Source organism: Peromyscus eremicus, chromosome 7, assembly GCF_949786415.1.
Source record: "Peromyscus eremicus chromosome 7, PerEre_H2_v1, whole genome shotgun sequence".
In the NCBI taxonomy this organism is placed as follows: Eukaryota; Metazoa; Chordata; class Mammalia; order Rodentia; family Cricetidae; genus Peromyscus; species Peromyscus eremicus.
In genome coordinates this window covers 117,795,274-117,817,250 of record NC_081422.1, presented here as the reverse complement: position 1 = coordinate 117,817,250, position 21,977 = coordinate 117,795,274, and the positions used below count along the sequence as shown (strand labels likewise).

At 42.9% G+C, this 21,977-nt stretch overlaps 2 protein-coding genes across 2 annotated transcripts in view; one reads left to right on the top strand and one right to left on the bottom strand.

Moving 5' to 3' along the window:
* Positions 1-8,683, top strand: part of Fyco1 (FYVE and coiled-coil domain autophagy adaptor 1) — a 77,377-nt gene extending 68,694 nt beyond the window's left edge. Inside the window, exons 16-18 of the mRNA XM_059269019.1 lie at positions 988-1,198; positions 4,010-4,119; positions 7,879-8,683. Coding sequence (XP_059125002.1) covers positions 988-1,198; positions 4,010-4,119; positions 7,879-7,954 — 397 coding nt within the window. The 3' untranslated portion in view covers positions 7,955-8,683. The remainder of the gene's footprint in view (positions 1-987; positions 1,199-4,009; positions 4,120-7,878) is intronic.
* An 11,455-nt stretch (positions 8,684-20,138) lies between these two features.
* On the bottom strand, positions 20,139-21,457 carry Ccr9 (C-C motif chemokine receptor 9). Its single transcript, XM_059267194.1, has one exon. It carries the CDS (start codon positions 21,455-21,457, stop codon positions 20,381-20,383), a length of 1,077 nt encoding a protein of 358 aa, XP_059123177.1. The 3' UTR covers positions 20,139-20,380.
* Positions 21,458-21,977: the final 520 nt, after the last annotated feature.

Below are 21,977 nucleotides of genomic sequence, written 5' to 3'. Positions count from 1 at the left end.
AAGGTAATAATAGTTTAGGTCAGACCTGAGAGAACCTAAGTCAGATTTCACAATTATCTTGAGTTTTGTTTTTCAAATCTGTAGAATGGGAACAACCATGCTTTCCTCACATGTCCATTGTGATAACACTGAAGATTGTGGAGTTGAGGGGAAGCCTTGCAAAGGTTAAGGAACTGAGCCAGGGTACTCAGCTCCACTTGAAGGCCCTGTTCCCATAATCCTGAGTTAAGCTTGCTGCCTTTGAGTGACTAAGAAGAGGAAGTCTACTCAGCTGGTCGGCACCTGGGATTAGTGGCAAGGATTCCCATCTAGTCAAGCTCATTCTCTGATGTCATCTCATGCAGTATTTGTGGCTCAGCCTCAGACTGTCACAGCACTGCCCCCTGAAAAGTGGATCCAAGGATGCTTGCTTATAGAGGTCAGAGGCTTCCCCTCAGCTCCACAATCTTCAGTGTTACCACAATGGACATGTGAGGAAAATGTGGCTGTTCCCATTCTACAGATTTGAAAAACAAAACTCAAGACAATTGTGAAATCTCACCCAGGTTCTCTCAGGTCTGACTTTTCAACCCCTCCAACCCCTCTCATATAAATCTGCAGAGAGACTGTGGGAGGTGTATCTAAATTGGGTAAAAGGAGGAGGCAGAGCAAAAAGGGGAAGAAGACGGTGGCTGAGCTGTGGACCAGCCTCATAGGTGTGATAAGATTAAATCATCGCACTCACATCCTACCCATAAGAGACTCAGAGTAAGTCAGACTGTCCCCATAGTTTCCATGTGGGCAAGGACTTCCTGTATCTTTGACAGCTGTGACTCGCTACCAAGAACTATTCCAGCCATGTGGTAAGCACTCAAACCAAAGCTTCATCTCATAAATATGTTAGTCACAGGTGCCCATGCTTATCCTACCAAGAGTCTCAAATCTCCAGTTACCTTAAAGTCTCAGACAATCCACTGAACCAGGTTTCTCTTTGCATTTTTGTTTTAGGATCAAATTACCCCTCACAGTGGATGAGATCACCAGCTTTGGAGAGGGTAACAGGGAGCTGTTTGTGAGATCCAGTACCTACAGCCTGATCCCCATCACTGTAGCAGAGCCTGGCCTCACTATCAGCTGGGTATTCTCTTCTGACCCCAAGAGCATCTCCTTCAGTGTGGTCTTCCAAGAGACAGAAGACACACCACTTGACCAGTGCAAGGTAGGCCAGGCTCCCTACCAGGGTCCTTAACACACACTCCAGGTGCCTGAGCAGACCTTCCCCAGAGCAGGCAAAGCACCTAAGACTTGATTAGCTTGGGTAAACAAGACCCAGAAGTCAAGTTCAAGAGAACTGTCTTCACATGGCTGAAGGTTACTTCTATGCTTCACATGTTCCATTTGATCATGGGATAGAGCTATAGGTAAATCTCAGAGACATGTAAGAGATAAGATTATCACAGAGGGAAAAAAAATGAGAGAGAGAAAAAAGATTCTCACAGAGCTCTGCAGAGCAGGATAAGGATACCTTTGGAGTTTGGGACTCCATCTCCAATTATTCAATATGAATGTTCCATATGTTACCTACAAAGACAACAGCAAAGATGGCCCCAGTATGACTTGGGCAATTGAGCTTTATAAAATCCAGGCTATTCTAGGTGTAAAATGTTGGCAGTACAGAACTGCAGTTCTCAATCATGTGGTTATATACTAGAAACCCAGGGAGAGACTTTAAATCAAAATCCTTAGGCCAAAGCTCAGACCACCAAATCAAGGTATCAGGAATACAATGCAAGCACCCTCAGCAACTCCATTGAGCAGCCCAAATTGAGTAGTTCAGAGCCACAAAGGGGCTGGGTAGAATACAAGTCATAAGACAAGGGCTGACTAGAGTTCGGAGGGTACTGATTCACTGTGAGGTGAGAAAGAGAATTCCCATGCCCAGCATCTGAGTTCCCATGTTTTAAGGCAGAAGAGAATAATGAAGGGTAGAAATCCAAGTTGTATTTGAATTCTGAGAGAAAGGAGTGGTAAACCTGTCAGACACAGTAGGTTGGAACAAAAAGTGAATTTTAGGCAGTTAATGGCCGTCAACTGGCAGAGGATTATTTGCTCTACCTCGATAGAAATCAGTCATGGGTAGGCAAGCGGCTCTTCAGTGCTTATTTTCAGCAGCTTTCATGTCTGTGTTTGGCACCAGTAGGCCAGATGAAGCATCAGCAATTGAAATCCTCTACTGTCAGAGTCCTCCTGCAAACCTCGGGTGCTAGGCCCTTAATTCTATGAGAGTCTCTGAGCTGTGGGCTTCTCCCTTGCTACCCACCAATCCTCATGATGCATGGAGCTTAGGGACCTGGTTCAGCCAGCCTTGTCTTAGACTTACAAGGTTTCCTTCCTGGGTTTAATGACCACCACTGTCTTTTCCCACAATGAACAGAGGGGCAGAAAAAGCTCATGTCTAGGATATTTAGCTGCTCCTCTGCCCTTCCAAGCCCAGGTCACCAGTCAGCTATAAAGGATGCTATTTTCTCTGCCTGTGGTTCCCTGAAAAGTCATGAACCTAAATAGCCTATTTCTAGGTCTACATCTTTAGTACCTAGTCACGGGACTTCTCACATGCTCTTGACCAGCCTGTGTCTTTCAGAAAACAGATGGCCATATATAGGTCTTATAACAACACATAGGAACCTTGCTGGATCCTTGGACAACTAATAGTTGAGCTCTTGCTATGTCCCACATTCTGTAGAGTCTACTAGGGACAAAGATATATAGGATGACACCCAGATCTGTTCTTGAAGCATTTTAAGGTATAAACAGAGAGAGACCTGAAAAAATAAACACCTATGATTCCAGCTAGAAATCACAATGTGGGTAGGTAGGCATTATAGGTACAACTGGAAAGGGACCCCTGTGTCTATAGTGAAGGCCACACTGAGTGAGACTGTCTTATTGTAGAGTAAAAGGGGTGAATAAAAATAGCCACTTCTGATGTCATTTGCCAATATTAGGAGCTCAAAGTGGTCTATATAGAGCTGATGGTCTGTATAACACTTTATGTGTAGGCTTTGCTAAGTGAACAGTGTAGGGCACTGAGGGAGACACCCTCTAAGATGGAAGAAAGAAGGAAGGAAACAAACTAGACTGCTGGTCATCTGTTCCTGTCACATCTTCAGTTTTGTTTTGTTTCACTTCATTATTGAGGGGGAGGGGGAATGCATTCATGGCTTGTACATGGAGATCAGAAGAAACCTTTATAGAGTCAGTTCCCTCCTTTCACCTTTTTACATGGTTTCCAAGTTGTCAGACTTGTAAGTCAAGCTCTTTTACCTACCAAGCCATTTTGCTAGCCCATATAACTTCAGTTTTAAGTTTTAGGCCTGTGCTTTAGCTGATAATCAGGTAGAAGACTTTGCCTCCATGGGGATGATGTTGACCATCCAAGGACTAGCCCTGGTCCATAAACTGTATGCCCAGATTTGCCCTTAGGGGATAAATTTGTGATTTTTGAGAGAATACACAGGAGGCTAAGAATTGGGCTTGGAAAGATAAAAATCACATGGAACAGCCAGGACCCATCCAAGAGAAGGGCCTGTGGTGATGCCATGTGAGAGATCATGGGTAGATTTGGGGCTGTCTTTCCTGGAGGAGGGTGAGCCCAGGAGCTTTATAGAGAGCCTGACTGTCATCATTGGAAAGAGGACTCAGTGTCCTAAGGACAGCACTAGGACCTACACAAGGCAACTGGTCAAATGGACATTTAGAATGTCTTCCTAAAAGCATGAAAGTTCTCAACTTCTCCAAATGCTGGAATAGCTTGGCACTAGTGTGGTCAGGGATGCTGGGGACTGGTTCATGATTCTGGAAGAAACACATACCCACCATCTCCCCACAGTGAGTGGGATAGGTGACACCCCATCCTTGCTGGGGCCAAGTTTTAGTCCCAGCCCTCTACAGCTATGACCTCATTCAGCTTGCATAGAAGACTCACAGGCCCTCAGCTTCTGTGATACCTTCTTATTGCTCTCCCTGCCAGGTCCTCATTCCCACCACTCGGTGCAATTCCCACAAGGAGAGTATCCGGGGCCAGCTAAAGGTCCGAACCCCTGGCATCTACTTGCTTATCTTTGACAACACCTTTTCCAGGTAGGTACCTCAGTCATGGCATCTCATGGGTCTACCTATCTCTATGCATCATTGCTCCTATTCTCTAGCACTGAGGCAGACACTCAATATCAAGACTTAGTTGTCAAAGTTTTTTGTTAGTGATTCTATAATTTAGACTCCTGCTGTTTTCACCGCTCATGGTAAGTTTTATAAAGCAGGTCTGTCAGTTACTTTCCTGTTGCAGGATAAAACACCATGATTAAAGGCAACTAAAGAAAGAAGGCATTTAACTGGACTTTTAGTTTCAGAGGGAGAGTCCATAATGGCAGCAGGCAGCCAGGACAGGAAGTTGACAGATCACATCTTTATTCACATGCAGGAAACAAAGAGAGCAAACTGGAAGTAGAGCAAGGCTACACATTCTCAAAACTCACCCCACTGACATACTTCTTTCAGCAAAGCCTCACTTCCTGAAAGTTCCTCAACCTCCCTAAACAGCACCACCAACCAGGGACCAAGTATTCAAATATGTGAGCCTATGGGGGGCATTTCTCATTCAAACTGCAGCCATAGGCCAACACTTAGAGGTTCTTACCATATACAAACCACTCAACTATTGCCATACAACTTCCTCCTTTTCTACAGGGCTAAGGACTGGTGTGTGGAATAGTGACACTCCAGGTCATATGGCCAACTAGGGGGGGTGGGAGGTGCAGACCTGAACCAGGCACCCAGCTCTAGGCTAGACTCACCCCAGTTGTGCTCACCTCTCTCAGGTTAGTTCCCACTGCCAAGCCATAAAAGGACCCTGATAAATCCAGAGGAAAGGCTAAGAGTGCATGAGTGAAAAATGAGACAAAAAAAAGACAACACCTCTAGGCCATGTGTCGTTGGATGAAGCATGATCTTATCAATAAAAACTAGGAGTCAGATATGGGGTAAATGCTGAAAGATCAGAGAAGCAGAGTAGCAGCCACTAGAGAATTCTTACCTCTATGAATCCTCTGACCAAAAAGGGGGTGAGAGCCTGTCTCTACCCTCCTTATATTCCTATCTCCACCTCCCAGGTGCTAGGATTAAAGACGTGAGCCTCCCAAGTACTTGGATCAAAAGCATGAGCCTCCTAAATGCTGGGATCAAAGGCATGAGCCTTCCAGGTGCTGGGATCAAAGGAGTGAGCCTCTACCACCTGGCCTCTATGGTTAACTAGTAGCTAGCTCCACCCTCTGATCTCCAGGCTAGCTTTATTTGTCAGAATACAAACAAAATATCACATAACAGCTGGTTTATTTTTTTTTTAATTCTTTGGGGGCCTGCTACCCAGCACCCAAATAAGTACATGGAGACTTATTCTTACTTAAGAATGCCCAACCTTAGCTTGGCTTATTTCTAGCCAGCTTTTCTAACTTAAATTATCCTGTAGCTAGAGTTTTCCTGCCTTGCCCACAGTCAGGACAAATCTTTGTCACCCGCCAGTCCTACAGCCATCAGACCCAACCAAGTAAACACAGAGACTTATATTGCTTACAAACTGTATGACCATGGCAGGCTTCTTGCTAACTGTTCTTATAGCTTAAATTAATCCATTTCCATAAATCTATACCTTGCCACGTGGCTCGTGGCTTACCAGCATCTTCACATGCTGTTTGTCATCGTGGTGGCTGGCAGTGTCTCTCTGACTCAGCCTTCCACTTCCCAGCTTTACTCTCCTCCTTGTCCCGCCTATACTTCCTGCCTGGCCACTGGCCAATCAGTGATTTATTTATTGACCAATCAGCAACACATTTGACATACAGAACATCCCACAGCATTATCCTGTTTCTCTTTTAGTACATTTTGCCTCTGGGCTTTTACCTTTCTTTATTCTATATAACTTTCTTTCCTTCTTACTCTGTGCTTGCTGTGTGGCTGGGTGGCTGGCCCCTGGCGTTATCCTCTCTTCCTTTTTTCACTCCTCCTTCTTCTGTTCTCCTTCTGTTTATTCTCTCTGCATGCCAGCTCCACCTGTTTCTCGCTCCTGACTAGCTATTGGCCATTCAGCTCTTTATTAGACCAATCAAGTGTTTTAGGCAAGCAAAGTAACACAGCTTTACAGAGTTAAACAATTGCAACATAAAAGAATGAAACACATCTTTGCATTATTAGGCAAATATTCCACAAACATAAGTGAATGTAACACATCTTAAACTAATATGTCACAACAGCCATGTTGTATATCACAGGAGCAACCTTTGCCATCTTGAGCTCCTCAGTTACTTCAGGCAGTACTGAGGGTCAGCTGAAGGCTCAAGGGGATCTGATCTCAGGAGTAGTCATCATGAGAATATAAAAAGGAATGGTAAGCAGATGGCTAGAAAAGGGAACAGGACAGAGCAGCCATACAGACAGCATCTGTCATGTGCACAAGTCGAGACATCTGTCCCTAGGAATGGCTTCTGGTTTCCAGATAGCTTCTTCACAGGGGCTTGTAACTGAAAGTTTTCCTTTGCCCGCCCAGTTCCTGTGCCTCATGGTCCTGCAGCTGCTCAGACCCAAATGAACACACAGAGGCTTATATTAATTACAAACTGTATGGCCTACTGGCTCAGGCTTCTTGATAACTAGATCTTACATCTTAAATTAACCCATTTCTATAAATTCATATGGCTCATGGCTTACCGGTATCTTTACATCTTGCTTCTCATGGCAGCGGTTGGCAGTGTCCTCTCTTCTGCCTTTCTCCTTCCTCCTCTCTAGTTAGAATGTCCTGCCTAACCCTATTCTGCCTCCCCATTGGCCAAACAGCATTTTATTAAACCAGTGTACAAATGCATTATCCCATAGCACCTTTCTTGAAATAGACCTGTCTAGGCTATGACTACCTTATCCCTCATAGTCATTTGGCTTTTAATAGAGTGACTTGATAGGATACTCTAGGCAAAGGTGTTCTCATATTGTACCCCAGCTCCTCAGGTCCTGAGCTCTCAGGCCTATGGATAGGGTTGTATACAACCCAAGAGGCTGGAAGTAATCTTCCCACTTGTTCTGTGTTGCCCTGGGTAATAGAACTGTGCCTAAATCTGTAGGACTTTAGAGTATGCTCAGCCTTTCCAGGAAGCTGTCTGTGGAGTCTTCATCTGGGTGAGCAGCACTAGCAGTAGGGGACAGGGTTAGGAGAGGGTCAGTGCCTATGTAGCCAAGCCCTGTTCTTCCTGATGTAGCTCTAGTTAACCATTTCTTTTTCTGTAATGTCCCTAAGAACTATCAGTGCATCACTGAGCCTGGCTGTGGGTCCAGAGAGAGGTGTGACAAAGGCCTCATGCAGTCTCTAGAAGGCTCCTGGAAAACCTGGAGTAGTATAAGGCTCTGGAGAATGATCTCTGTCTATGGCATATGAAAATCAGAACTGATACAAACATCCAGTGGGTTTGACGTACATTTTGGCTTTTGCTGTGACCTCCTATGGCACCCAGTCCATCTTCCCATGCTGTTCTGACCACTGGCACCTCAGAGCAGCTAGGGAGGACAAAGACTTATAGCCCCACTCTTCACTCAAGCCCTAGGAAGCCCATAATGACAGTACGTGGACCTCCTGAAGGGAGAGAACTTTGCTAGACTAGACAGGCAGAAGATGGGGATAGGGAACCAAGGAACACTAAAACGGTCCATGAGTTGCCTAGTTCCCAAAAGCTGTTTCTCTGGAGACTTCGGCTTCTACATCCTGCCAAGCCCAATCAGTGACATGAGGCCACAGTAGCAGCTGCCACCCTTGGTCTTCACTAAAAGTAACACCTTCATTTTCCATTTTTGTTTCTTCAGATTTATCTCCAAAAAGGTGTTTTACCACCTGACTGTTGACCGGCCTGTGATCTACGATGGCAGCGATTTCCCATAACATCAGTACCTGAACTTTGATAGCTCTTCAACATCCACAGGAAACACTACTACTCCTCACCCATCTCATTAAACATATATACTCACACACACACACAAAATTTTAAAAATTGAAAAATTAGAAACAAAGGAAAGAAAAGCAGCTGTACCCCAGCTCACCAGCTCTGGCAGAGGCCTTGGGCTGCACCTCAGAAACCGCTCTGCCAAGTCTCACAGGGTACTTGGTTCCATGCAGTCATCACTCTCTGTTCCCAGGGCTCCTGAGGGCCAGATATGAGACTCAGCTATCTTCTCACTCAAAGGGACACCTTGCCAAGTGTTTATACTCTAGGGATACCATTGGCCTCACTTGGGATCACAGTTGGTAACAATCTGCTGTGGTATTTTTCAGGCCAAGATTCACTTTGTGAATCCTTTGGTAGTCCCAGGAGAGAAGGAGGCCATAGGGCCATCATGTGAGAGATGCCCCTTTCCCTTAATTTATCCATAAGTAGAGGCTGCTTCTCCCACTCAGCAATTTTGGGGAGGCCTGAGCTGTGCTGTCTTTCTGAGCCTTTGTTCTGGGCCTTTGCTCAGCCTGGCCACTCAGCAGCTCTAAATTCTCTCTCTCTCTCTCTCTCTCTCTCTCTCTCTCTCTCTCTCTCTCTCTCTCTCTCTCACACACACACACACACACACACACACACACACACACACACACAGGAACCAACTAGAGGTCTAGGAAAGAGCAGCCACTACCTGAAGGCAGGAGTAGAAAAACGGGCCAAGTTCCCTATAGTGAACTCAGGTTGGCCTCAGAGCTCATGTGTCAGCCCATAGCCCATCTTTGTATACACTAGAGTTTCTGCCCCACCTGCTGACAGGTGTTTACTAGTGAGTGGAGCCAGTTAAGAACCACTTTCAATACCTGGAACCTTTCTAAAAAAAGTCTTTGGTAACATAAGAAGCAACGTAGCAGAAGAACAAGGTATAACTTCTTTTTGGCCTCCATCTGCTAGTCACTCCCTCCCCATTTGCCTACATCCTGCTCATGATCTCATATCTGATACTGCAGACAGCTTACTCTTTCCTTTTCTAGGACAGATAGCTTAGATAGCTTTCTGTTGTCTGTGGCCCTTTTTTACTCCCACTACCAATTTACCTTTGTTGGCGACTTTTTTTGATGTGAGGCCAGCATATGCAGCCGAGTCTTTGAAGATTGACATGGGTCCTTGTAGGTCTGTATGTGGCCTGAGATTGCTGAAGACCAAATCGTCTTGCCTTTGAACCTTCTACCCTCTTGCAGATGGAATACTGAAGCCAGCTTGTTCACTAGGCCAATAGCATCCAGCCACCAACTAGGATCTCATTTTTATTACTTGGCTTTTCCAGGGTTTGTTGGAGACACTGGCCAAGCTCATGGCCTTATGCTGGTGTCACTGACACCATCTGTATCAAGAGCCACCCTTCACTGAGTTGCTGTTGTATTGGTGGCCTGGAAGGGGCCTGAGGCCTTCCATCTGAGTTTATCCTGAACCTCTGTCACTTACCAGGAGACCCACATGGCTCTTATGAAGCCAAGTCAGAACTGAGGTGAGAGGCTTCAGTGCCGACTGCCTAGTGCTCCAGTAGACGCTTACAAACTCTTTATCTTTGATAGTATATTTATTTTTGTACTGTATTCTCTATTAGTTCACTGTTAATGCTCCTGAGCACTAGGTCACCAGAGAACATTTGGCCCTGTGTAAGTGTGCCTTTCACACATAGCTTTATTATTTTAAGTAGTTCCCAATTTTAATGAGGTTTAGTCATTAGAGTAACTTTTTTAAAATGCAAGTGACAATTGAAGGATCTCTGAGGAAGATGGTAGCCCAGCTGGACTTAATTACACTAAAAATCATAAGGAAACACCCTTGAGATCCTGGGTCATCCTTTTTCTAATAACTCAGCTCCCTCATAACAGTCATGTTAGTGTTACCAGCTGCCTGTTTACCAGTGCCACTGAAGCCACTACTAGACTTCACTCAAAAAATAAACTAGCCACCCAGATACAGGGAAGCATGTCTAAGACAGAGTGGCCCTCCATGTCTGAGTGGACTTGGAGAGCATTGCTGACATAAGCACCCTGGATTCCAACTAGCCCTGGACCAAGAAGGCAAAGGGATTCTCAAGCAGAAATCTAGAACTGAAAATCTCCATATGGTTTGGGAAGTAGAAGTGAAGAGCCATATATAAATAAAGGTGTTATTTCTGAATAACAGTTTCAGTTGTTCCCCAGGTCTCAAGCCACTCCTGGCCCAAAAAGAAATCTTGCAGATATGGTTTGATGTTCATGGGGTTTTGTTTTTAAACTCAGACTCAGTGGTTCTATCTGTGAGAATTCTTTATACTGAGAAAACATTCTTAGCTCAGAGATTTTGGAAAAGGAGTCAGAGAGGAGCCATCTTTGGTGCTCAGAACCAGGGAATGCAATACAAAGACCATTGAATGCTGTTCACATTTACAAAAACAAACACTACTTGGTAGACTCTTAGCACAATTTTCTCATCTCACCTAAATCTTCTAACAAAACAGGAAAGTTAATTCAAAATTTCTTTTTCATTCTCAAGCACTTTTTAAATTTCAGGAGACCTCTCTGATCAAGGGGCGTTTTTAGAGCTTTTTGATGTGTGTTTAATCTAGGTGTTCTGCTTTTGGTGACTGCAGTGACACTGAGCCTCTCTGGGAAGGCTTAACAATTGGAGTGCACTTTAATTCATTAATCCTCACTTTGTGTGGCCTTATGAGATAATGGGTCAGGGAACCCATTTTATTCTTATCTGCCAAAGAGTTACTCAGAAGCACATCAAACACCAGCACTTCATCTGCACAAAGGGATGAGACTTTGGTATCATTGAATATACTCCTTTAATAATATCTGCTATGCCATTTGGAAATGTTTTTTAACCTCAGGTTTTAAATAAAGCAAACACTATGGCCTTTGGAGTAACATTGTCTTTCATTCCTCTGACAAGAATAAATCATAAAATGAGTGACAGAGCTACCCAGCAGGAAGCAGAACATCTCACAAGGACCCTGCAGAAGAGAGTGTAAGTAGCAGATGTCTTCTGGCATTTGATACTCCCTAGTCCTCTCTGGGAATGGTACTGAGACCTGCCTAAACCTGCAATTCCTTCCACCTACCCTCCTCTGCCATTCATATGGCTCCAGCTCCTCTCTAATGGTATCAGAGTACTCAAAGAACAAACTTTTTAACCTGCCAAAATAATGAAGTAAAAAAGGCCACGGATAGCTTTTAGCTTATTGTCAGTAAGCATGTGGCACTGATGCCTTGCAGAGAAAGAATAGCACCCCCACCAGTGTGTGTGCTACATTTGCTCAACAGCAAGGAGGCTAGAGACAGGCCGAGAGAGTGAGAGCTGCTCACTCCTGCACTGTTCCTGAACTGGTGCTCAGCACCTTAACTCTTGAGATGACCAGAGACCCCATCTCTTGAGAATCCCATGCCTCAAAGAACACTGTCAAGTGCCTGTCTCAGTCCCTCCCTCTGATCTTCCCCTCCCCTAGATTTCCTCTGGCTGCTACTTGAATCATTGATGTTTTCTTTTTAAAGATTTATTTATTTATTATGTATACAGTGTTCTGTTTGTATGTATGTCTGCAGAAGAGGGCACAAGATCTCATTATGGATGGTTGTGGGCCACCATGGGTTGCTGGGAATTGAACTCGGGACCTCTGGAAGAACAGTCAGTGTTCTTAACCTCTGAGCCATCTCTCCAGCCCTCATTGACGTTTTCTATAACTCTCTGGTTCTCCCTTGAGGGCAAGGAACTCTGTCCCATTTACCTTTATTATCCCCCACCATCTGAAGCAATAAGCTCCAAAAAGGGTCTAAAAAAACACTGCACCAACAAAGATCCTAGTTAGTCCCAATGCCTTAGGTTAGCAAAAAGGTTTTCAACAATCACACTGGCCAACCAACTCTGCTGGAGACAACTGAAGAAAGACTGTGGGCAGAGTTGTAGGAAGAGTGAGCATGGTATTGTCACTTACTCATTTGTGTGTTTGTGTGTGATGACAGGGTCTCAATGTGTAACCAAAGCTTGCCTGAAACTCCCAAGTGCTGGGATGTAGTTATATACCATCATACCTAGCTTCACTGAAGACTCTTACATTGAAGATGCCTTCAAACCACATCTCTAACTGTAGTGACTGTGTGAAGTGGAAGGCAGGTTTATATAGGTGTCTCAAATGAGACAGCAGAGACATTCCTTGGCTAATAGAACAGTGACTTGGACTCTGGGGTGGGGACTAGAACATGGACCACACAAGGCACCCAGTCTTGCATGCTGTATCTGAGATGTTCAGGTCAAAATGCTCATCCTACCCACAACACAGCTGAATAACTACAGTGGCCAGAGTCTTGCCTATTAAATTATTCAGTAGTTGTCTTTCTGTGTTTAGTTCTTTTCAGTTGTCATAGTGTCCTACAGACTCATCCGAGTTACCACATATTGGTTGAAATATTAAGGCAACTCCGCAGAGTTAAAAGGGAGGTTTATTTTGTGGGGTAACTTACAAGTAAAGGGATAGGTTACAGGGTCCAGGAAAGGTGAAGCGCAGTCCTGCAGTGTTCTCTGGAGAACTCTGCTCGGTCTGCCTCCAGCGTCCAGGATCCAGGAACCAAGAGAGCCAGCACTTCTGGATCTCAGGTCTTAAGCACTCCTGTCTCTGCCCTGCCTCTTAGGCGTGACAGTTACCGGAAGCCTCAATGGGGGTAGTACTTCCAGGACAAAGCTGGAACAGCTACCCAGTACAACCACAGCTCTTTTTATTTCATTATGTAAATTTACCACATTTTCTCTATCCATGCATGTGTTTGTGGATACCTAGGTTGAATATGTATCTTAGCCATTATGAATCCTGCTTCAATAAACACAGAAGAGAAGATAACTCTTTCAAATGGTAATTTCAACTCCATTAGATATATATCTAGTTAGGCTATTAAAACAAATATATTAAACAGTTAAAGTTGCAGGTTTTTTTTTTTTAATCAGCATATGGGACTTGAGAGATGACTCAATGGTAAAAAGCACTTGCTGCTCTTTCAGAGGACACATGTTCAATTCCAGCACCAATATGGTGGCTCACAACTATCTACAAATCCAGTTCTAGGGAATCTAAGGTCCTCTTCTGACCTCCGTGAAAACCATACACAGGGTACATGTACATGCATACAGACAATCAGATCCTTAAGTATATTTTTATATTATTTTCTTAAATCAACATAAAAATTAGTATTTTGGGTGGAGTAGCACATGCCTTTAATCCCTTTAATCTGGAGGCAGAGGCAGGTAGATCTCCATAAATTTAAGGCCACCCAGGACTACATATTGAGAACCTGTCTCTCTTTAAAAAGTAGTATTTTTATATGCAAATAATGAATTATCTGAAAAGAAAATCAAGAAAGTAAATCTTTTTACACTAATTACCCAACAAAAGAGCCTAGTAATAAAAGTTAACCAAACAGATAAAAGCTCTCACAATAAAAATATTAATGGGAGAAATTGAGAGCACAAGTAAATGTTCATAAACTGGGAGAATGACTATTGTTGAAATGTTGATACTACCCAAAGTAATCTGTAGTATTAATATGATCCCAATCTCAGTGTCAATGACTCCTTCATAAAAACAGAAAGCAGTCTTAAATGTATATGGAACTGCAAAAGAGTGCATATGTCCACAGCAGAATATACAGAACAAAGCTGAAGTCATCACATTATCCAACTTCAAAGCCTATTCCAAGCAGGGCTCACTCTGTGCATATCTGCAGACCCAACCACTTAGGAAGCTAAGGCAGAAGGATCACTTGAGTCCAGGAGTTTGGGAACAACCTAGACAACGTAGCAAGACATCCTCTCTTAACCAAAACACAAACAAAAGTACTACAAAGAAATAGTAATCCAAGAGCATGGTACTAATGTAAAAAGTATAGATACAATGGCACAGAGTAGAGAACCTAGAAATAAACCAGTGTATTTACATCCAAATGGTTTTCAACAAAATTTGTTCTGAACTGTAAACTGGGCATACAAATTTAGGAACGGACAATATCTGTAAATATCCAGGAAACTTAGATAATGACATGTGGAAGAAGGAAAACTGCTGCTGCCCAGGGGCCAGCCTCCAGCAACATAGGGCTCAAAGGAAATCCTCAGAGTCGTCATACTACAATGTTTTTATCTGAGGGGGTAAGGGAAAAAGACACACACACACACTCTTGATGGTTTCCTTCAGACTTTTCTTTATTCTTCTTTTGCATTCTCTATTCTTTATTTGCCTTGTGATTGCCTTCTCTTATTCTTGATGTTTTCCTTCTAACTATTTTTGATGTTTTCCTTCTAACTCTAAGTATCTTTTTTCTTTCCCTTACAGCTTATATACCCCAGCAAAATCTTTCAGGCAATATAAAAATTACAGTGTGGTTACATTGAATTTTTCAAGTGAATTGTTAGAATGCACACAATTTAAAAACAGTATGTAAGTATATCCCTTACATGATTAAACATTTTACATATTACAGGTGAAAAACAAGTTGTCTCAAGAACCCATGTACATTCATATCCAAGCAACTTGTTATAGATTAACAGTGTAAGCAAGCAAGGTATTCTTCTCAGCCAGTTCTTTTACTGGCGTGCTGCGTTTTGTGGTTGCAAAGAAAGAACCAATCACTTTATTTTTTATCTTAAAAGGTAATCTTATAAGGAATTTTAAAGGTATCACAAACCTAAACTTTTATGCATGAAAAATAATCAGTCAGCTCTACTTTAAATCTTTAGGGGACATACCCACTCATCAGTTGTTTTTTATATCAGAAGATTGAGGGCAGAAGGAATTAATCATCACCTTTGGTCATCAACCAATCCTAGCAAGAAAGGTACATCAGCTAATAATAATCGGGCTGCTTTGTTCTTGTTCCCTGACCTTAATGAGTTCCTCATTCAACTATATGCCTTTCTAAAGCTTTAGATTGTCTTCTTGGGTTTTTCACCTCACAGCTATTTGACAAAAACATCTTGATCTAACTTTAAGTTATTTTCAAAGCTTTGTTTCAGCTATGGTGCACTCTGAAACCTGTGAATACACCACCCAACATTAAGATTAAAAGAATTTGAACTAGCCGGGCGGTGGTGGCGCATGCCTTTAATCCCAGCACTTGGGAGGCAGAGCCAGGCGGATCTCTGTGAGTTCAAGGCCAGCCTGGTCTCCAAAGTGAGTTCCAGGAAAGGCGCAAAGCTACACAGAGAAACCCTGTCTCGAAAAACCAAAAAAAAAAAAAAAAAAAAAAAAAAGAATTTGAACTAGCTGGGCTACTAGGACTCAATTGTTTTCCTTAATCATTAACCTAAGCCACAGTCTTTATGGCTCCTCAGTAGAAACTCATGTGTTCTAGCTGTGTGACACTTTCTTGTTTCATTTTTTATCCTCTGCAGCCTCCACTTTATCAGAGGCAAGGCCAACATTTTACCCTACCTTTACCTATGCTAATTTTTCCACTAAACTAACCTCTATCATAATCCCTTACTATATTTATTAAGATTCCTCAATCATCAAAATCCCATTTAAACTAACATTATTGTATAAAATCATTGTTTCAGTTAAACAGTACAGTTTAGGAAGAAATCATCTTCATAATAATTCACAGGTAAAAATGCCCAGTAGAATGGGATATTTCCTTGAGATAAAGACACTACATTACAGGCAGTGGGGATCTCCCCACACCCATTGACACCATGCCAGATACCAGAAAAAAATGGTAGCAGCAAACATGTAAAGGCACAGCAGAAGCAAAAGTCATTCTGGGGTCTGTAGTCTCAGGACCTTGCCTATCTAAGAGTCACCCATCAGGAATTTGCCTCCTGGTGGGCTGACACCTTGAACTTCAATTGCCACCTGCTGTTCCTCTGACATGGCCACCAGCAAAAATCATCTCTTACATATACAAAATCAGTTCAAAAGGGAATAAGGACTTAAATGCAAGACCCAGCTATTAATGTCTCTACATTCCCAAGGGGGTTACTTACTCAGCAAGCTTGACAGCATGAAGAAATTCAGTAAGGTTCCTGCTCTCTTTCTTATGGAATAGTCCACATAGAGCCATCCTGTTCTTCTGACTCAGGGCCTGTATAGTAAGAGAGCTACACCCCACTGATGGGTATACTGTAAACTGACCAGAAGAGCTAAGTGCTTTTTAAAAGCACTTCTTCCAGGATAGAGAAAGTGCAATAGAGTCTCCACAAGGTCAAGTATCACAAAGGCATAAATTGATCTTCTGGTACTCACTATGTCTTGGGATAAGTAACTGAGCCACTCTGTGCTGAAATATGACAGATATTATTACTTTATTAAAAAAAAACTACACCTACTAGCCCCCTCTCCTTGCTTCTGTCTCTTTCTTTGCATTAGTGGATGAACAATTGGGAAACACAAGTATTGAAGTCAGTGAGTAAGTTAGCATGTGATAATTTTAAAATATGTCCATTACTTCTCATAGTATTGAAAGGTTCTTTGGAGGTTATGCAGAGTAGGAGAGGGGAACCAGGGACAGAGAGCCATCAAGTCTTACCCATCTGTGAACCTTATGAACTGCAATAATGACAATATATTTCTGTAAATGCAGTAGTAGCACAAATACTATGGGAGTAACCAACTACTTTCTGATTAGATTTAAGGCCCACTTTACAAGAAGAAGCATATGTCTGGTCCTGTAAGTCTGGCCAAGGACCCATATTTTGGGAGCTCACAGGCCTCAGGGGTGAGCCTATCACTATTATTCTGCTAAATGGACAGTTTCAAACTGGCCTCTAAATTCATGTCTCCCTACCCATGGACTAGTGCAGCTCTCAGACTTCATCAGAAAAATTTCTCTGTGCATTGGATGGTGGTTAATGCAGAAACGACTGGTCAAAATACAGAGTATCAGTGGAGTGCTCCACCATAAAAGGGGTATCTATATCACCCCCCTCCCTCAAGGCTCAGGGATGTAACATGAATCTTAAAGGTTCTTATTAATAAAAAAAAAATGGGAGCCAGATATTGGGGTGAATGCTGAAAAATCAGAGAAACAGAACAAGCCATATCCAACCTCACCTTGCCAATTCCTCAGCTGATCTTGTTTCCTCAGACTGAAAGCCTCATGAGTCCTCAACTGAATGGATCTCAGCTGAACTGCTGCTAAAAGCCTAAAAGCTTAAAAGCTTCTAGTTCCTGGTCTTCTGCTTCCTGCCATAACTTCCTGAGATTAAAGGCATGTGTCTTTCCCAAGCAAGACATGAGATCTCAAGTGCTGGGATTAAAGGTGTGTGTCACCATGCCTGGTTGTTTCCAGTGTGACTTTGAACTCACAGAGATCCAGATGGATCTCTGCCTCCAGAAGGCTAGAATTAAAGGTGTGTGTGCCACCATTTTCTGGCCTCTATGTCTATCTAGTGGCTGTTCTGTTGGGGGACACAATATCACACAGGGATCATCTCAGAAGATATAGAGGAAAGGCTGTAAGAGTCAGAGATTGCAGATGACCAAAGCAAAACAGTGTCTTCTGGATATGACAGAACCAGTGCACTCATGAACTCATAGCAGCTGTAATTGTCTGCGTAAGGCCTGCACAGAATCAACAAGCAACATTCTAGCATAGAGTGGGAAAGGATTCATGACTTAGGACCCCACCCCAACTAAGAAGATGGGCAATTGGTGACTTCTGGGGGAGGGAGAGTCTGTTTTCCTTAAGGATGTGGCTCCTAGTTGTCAGTAATGCTCGAGTGGGTGACCCCACACCTAGAGCAAACGGGCAGCACAAGTTGGACTCCGTGGTTTATTTTTTTAAAAAGACAGTATGAAGCTGGGGGTATAGAGGTGGGAGTGGATCTGGGAGGAGTTGGAGGAGTGGAGATGATGTGATCAAAATATGTTGTACGAAATTCCCAAAGAATTAATAATTTTTTTTAAGAAACATGGCAATAATGTGGTTTTACTTGACCCACTTTTCGTAAGAGGTTCTTCCCTTTGACTTTAGATTGGCCCTCCCATTCAAGCCTCAAGTGGCCAAAGCCCTAACCTTTATTTGACTGTAGCTGCATGAGATACCCCAAGCTAGATCTATGCAAGTGAGTCCTTTCCTAAATTCCTTACCTACAAAACAGCAAAGGGAAAGGGCTGTTGTTTATGCCACTAAATTTAGTGCAACAATAATTGAGACTCCTGGCTTAGTTTTGTCTACATGCTCTTTCCACAGCCTTGTGTCTTATTTGTATGTACCGTAACCAACCACAATCTTCTTTGATTATGCATCAGTGTCATTGGTTTGATTGCATTTGTAATAAACTCGGAGTCACCAATGTTTCAGTGCATTAAGGAAAGAAATCAAAGCCCTTCCTCTTGGTGTCATTTTACCAAGAGCAGGCTCAGATTTTAATTCTCTACTTTGTTCTCCCTTTCTCTTCGCTCCTGTCCCTGATATGAGTCTGAATCTGTGCCTGCCTGAAGACTATCTTTTGAACCTCCCTCCCTCACCCACCCTGTGTGTGTATGTGTGTGTGTGTGTGTGTGTGTGTGTGTGTGTGGTGTGGTGTGTCTGTCTGTCCCCAGTAAAGGATTTTGCTCTGTATTTATTAAACAGCACAGAAAGCATCATCTGGGGAAGTAATGAGGGATACTTTACAGGAATTTTTAACAGAGTTTTATTTTATTTTATTTTATTTTATTTTATTTTATTTTATTTATTTTTGTTTTGTTTTGTTTTGTTTTTTTCGAGACAGGGTTTCTCTGTGTAGTTTTGGTGCCTATCCTGGATCTCACTCTGTAGACAAGGCTGGCCTCAAAGTCACAGAGATCTGCCTGGCTTTGCCTCTCAAGTTGGGATTAAAGGCATGCACCACCACTGCCCAGCTATAACAGAGTTTTATAAGGGAAGTCATAGACTCCAACTGACCCAGATAACAAACAGTATACAGCAAACATCATTGTTTAACAGTCCATATGTTGTATTCAGAATTTATGGCGGATATTCTATTTTTGTTGTTTTCAGCAAATGATTATTATTGCAAACATGCAATCATACATGCATTACTCAGGTCAGGGGTATAGAAGAATATAAAGCTTGAGATTATAGCTCTGCATTATGTTGTAAAAGTTGGTTACATGGGCAATCCAAACAAGTAAAGGTTTACCACAGTCTTACCCTTTACAATTACTGTATTTCTGTCTGATATTTAATTGCCCACAAATATAATATTAAGAAAGGGTATAAACAAATGGCAAGTGATAGACATTTTAAAATATACATTATAAAGCACTTTTCCAGGATATGCAATGGTTTTTTCCAATGTGAGAAATTTGACAAGTAGTTAAAAACATAGGTGGAAAGTGAATTATATTACATATTTTTCTTAATCTCTCTAAAGTTAAAATTTTGTAAGCTGTTGGCGCTACAGAGTAAGGAAAGGCAGCAGGGAGGCAGACACCCTTCTGGAAGCCTCAGAAGGAAAGGGCATATCACTGACAAGGAGAAAATGGGAGAACCTGCAGCAAGTGCCTCTCCCCTGAAGAAGTCCCAACAGAGCCAATGCTAGGTCCCCATCATCCAAATATATTCTCAGACTTAGTCTATGAGGGCCACTTTATCACACCAGGGAACAGGCTAGATCCCTTCCTAGATCGAGCCTGCAGCTTAGGTTTGGACATGGCATCTCCAGCAAGACACAGAAGTAGGCTGAGAGCAACAGACTCCAGTTGATGTTGTGATGTGGTCAGCTGTGCATGGGCCAACCAACCTGTCTTACAAATGGCTCCAAAATAGGAACAATGGTTCTCCTTGGCCCAGAAGAGACCAAGGAAATCAGAAGGGTATTCAACCTCAGATTATTTGGGTGTATTCTAGATTTAAAAATCTGTAAGTAATAAGATACACAAACACAATCTTCCCACCAATGGGACTAATGAGAAAATATCCCAAGGTGGGAAATGTCACTAAGCCTTGCTTTTATGGACTATGGCAGTGGCCAATGCTCTGCCACCTCTGGGGAGGAGTAGCATCAGATCTGAAGTAACAGAAATGTGGAGCACTGTAGAAACTCAAGAACCCAGCTGCACTGATGGTCGGAATGTGTATGGCTCGGGTGCCCTCACTGCTGCTCAAGTAGCCTCCTAAGAATTGCAGTTACTACAACCAAAAACCAGCTGGTGCCCTTCTGGTGTGGTCAGTTTTGAAAACTTTGTTTGGCATATCCTGACTGAGTTTGATAAAGCTGTTTAGGCTCATCCAATTTTTTTTGTTTGTTTTCTCATTTACTTATTATTTGCTTTCTGTTTAGTCTTATCAGTGAGGAGACTATGTTGTGTCTATGTATCTCATTATTTCCAAAAGGACCATCAGCCTCAGTAAGAAGTTCTTTCAGAGGGAGAGAGCCCCCGAAGTTGTCTCCAGTAGCATGGAAGAAAGCTTCAAACTACCCTCTCTTCTTGTGAATGAAACCCACTGGGCCTGGCTAATGCATCCCAAGTTCTTCAGGGTCTTCATGAGATCCCGGCGGAATCTCTCACCCACAAAAACATAGAGAACTGGGTTCAGGCAACTGTGGAAGAATGCAATGGTCTGAGTGACCTGGAAGCAGATGTCAATATTGGTGGAAATAGTGCAATTGGAGATAAACATGGTGTAGGCATCAACAGCCTGCACTACAAGAATGGAGTTGTAGGGGAACTGAGACATAATGAAGACAGTGAGGACAGTGATGGTCACCTTTAGGGCTTTGTGCTTGGATGACTTCTTGGCCTGTACCAGGGTATGAATGATGATAGTGTAGCAGAAGGCCATGACCATAAAGGGAAGGAAAAACCCCAAGGTGACCTTCAAGATCAAGACAGCTGATTTCAGCTTGGCATTCTTATCCTTAGGGTAGACCATGGTACAGATGGCAATGCCAGATTCCCCACTGACTTGGCTGTACAGGATTTCTGGGGTGCAGAGCACAGCTGCCATCACCCAGATAGTAATACAGACCATCTTGCTGTACAGCAGCCTTTTCTGCCTCCAGATCTGAGCCTTCATGGCCTGTACAATGGCAATGTATCTGTCCACACTGATACACATGATGAGTAGCACACAGCTGTAGAAGTTCATCTTGTACATGCTGTTCACAACCTTGCACAGGAAGGTCTGGAATGTCCACTGGCCAGCAGCAGCAATAGCCCAAAAGGGAAGAGTAGCAAGAAAGAGCAGATCAGCAATTGCCAAATTCAAAAGGAACATGTCAGTCATGGTCTTCACTCTTGTACAATACCAGTAGACAAGGATAACCAGGCTATTGCCCAGGGTACCCACAATGAACACAAGCCAGTACAGAGGTGGAAGGAAATGGCTTGCAAACTGCCTGACACTGTTTTTCTTACAGAAGAAGCTACTACTGAAGTTGAAATTCATGTAGTCATCTGTGGAAGCAGTGGAGTCATAGCTGTAGTCATCAAACATACCAGGAATACGGCTCTGTAAAGAATATAGATTGTGCTCAATCAAGGATAACTTTTGAGTGGTCTGATCTGATGGTATAGAATAACCTGATCCAATGCCAAGTGCCAAAGCTCTGTGATAAAGCAAAAAGAGTGTATGTGTTGAAAGGAAGACTGTGCTATGATTTCATTTGGTTTGAGTGTGTACAGTTTATGGAATACTGATCACCTACTATCATGGTTTGAGGTGGGGCCTACCGGTGGTTATGCAATGGGGCCCTACCATGGAAGACATTAATGAGTTCTTTTTGGACCCCAGTTCCTGCAATAGCAGGTTGTCATAAAAGAGGGGGATCCTTGCCCTCGAATCTCTCTGACTCCCTGTCTTGCCATATGACTGTGTATTCCTCTTTTTATGTTGCCTTCTGCCATACTGTGATATAACAAGGAGACCTGCACCAGAGGTTGACCAGATGAAGCTGCCCAATCTGGGAGACCTCCAGCCTCCTAAACTGTAAACTGAAGAATTTCTTTATATATAA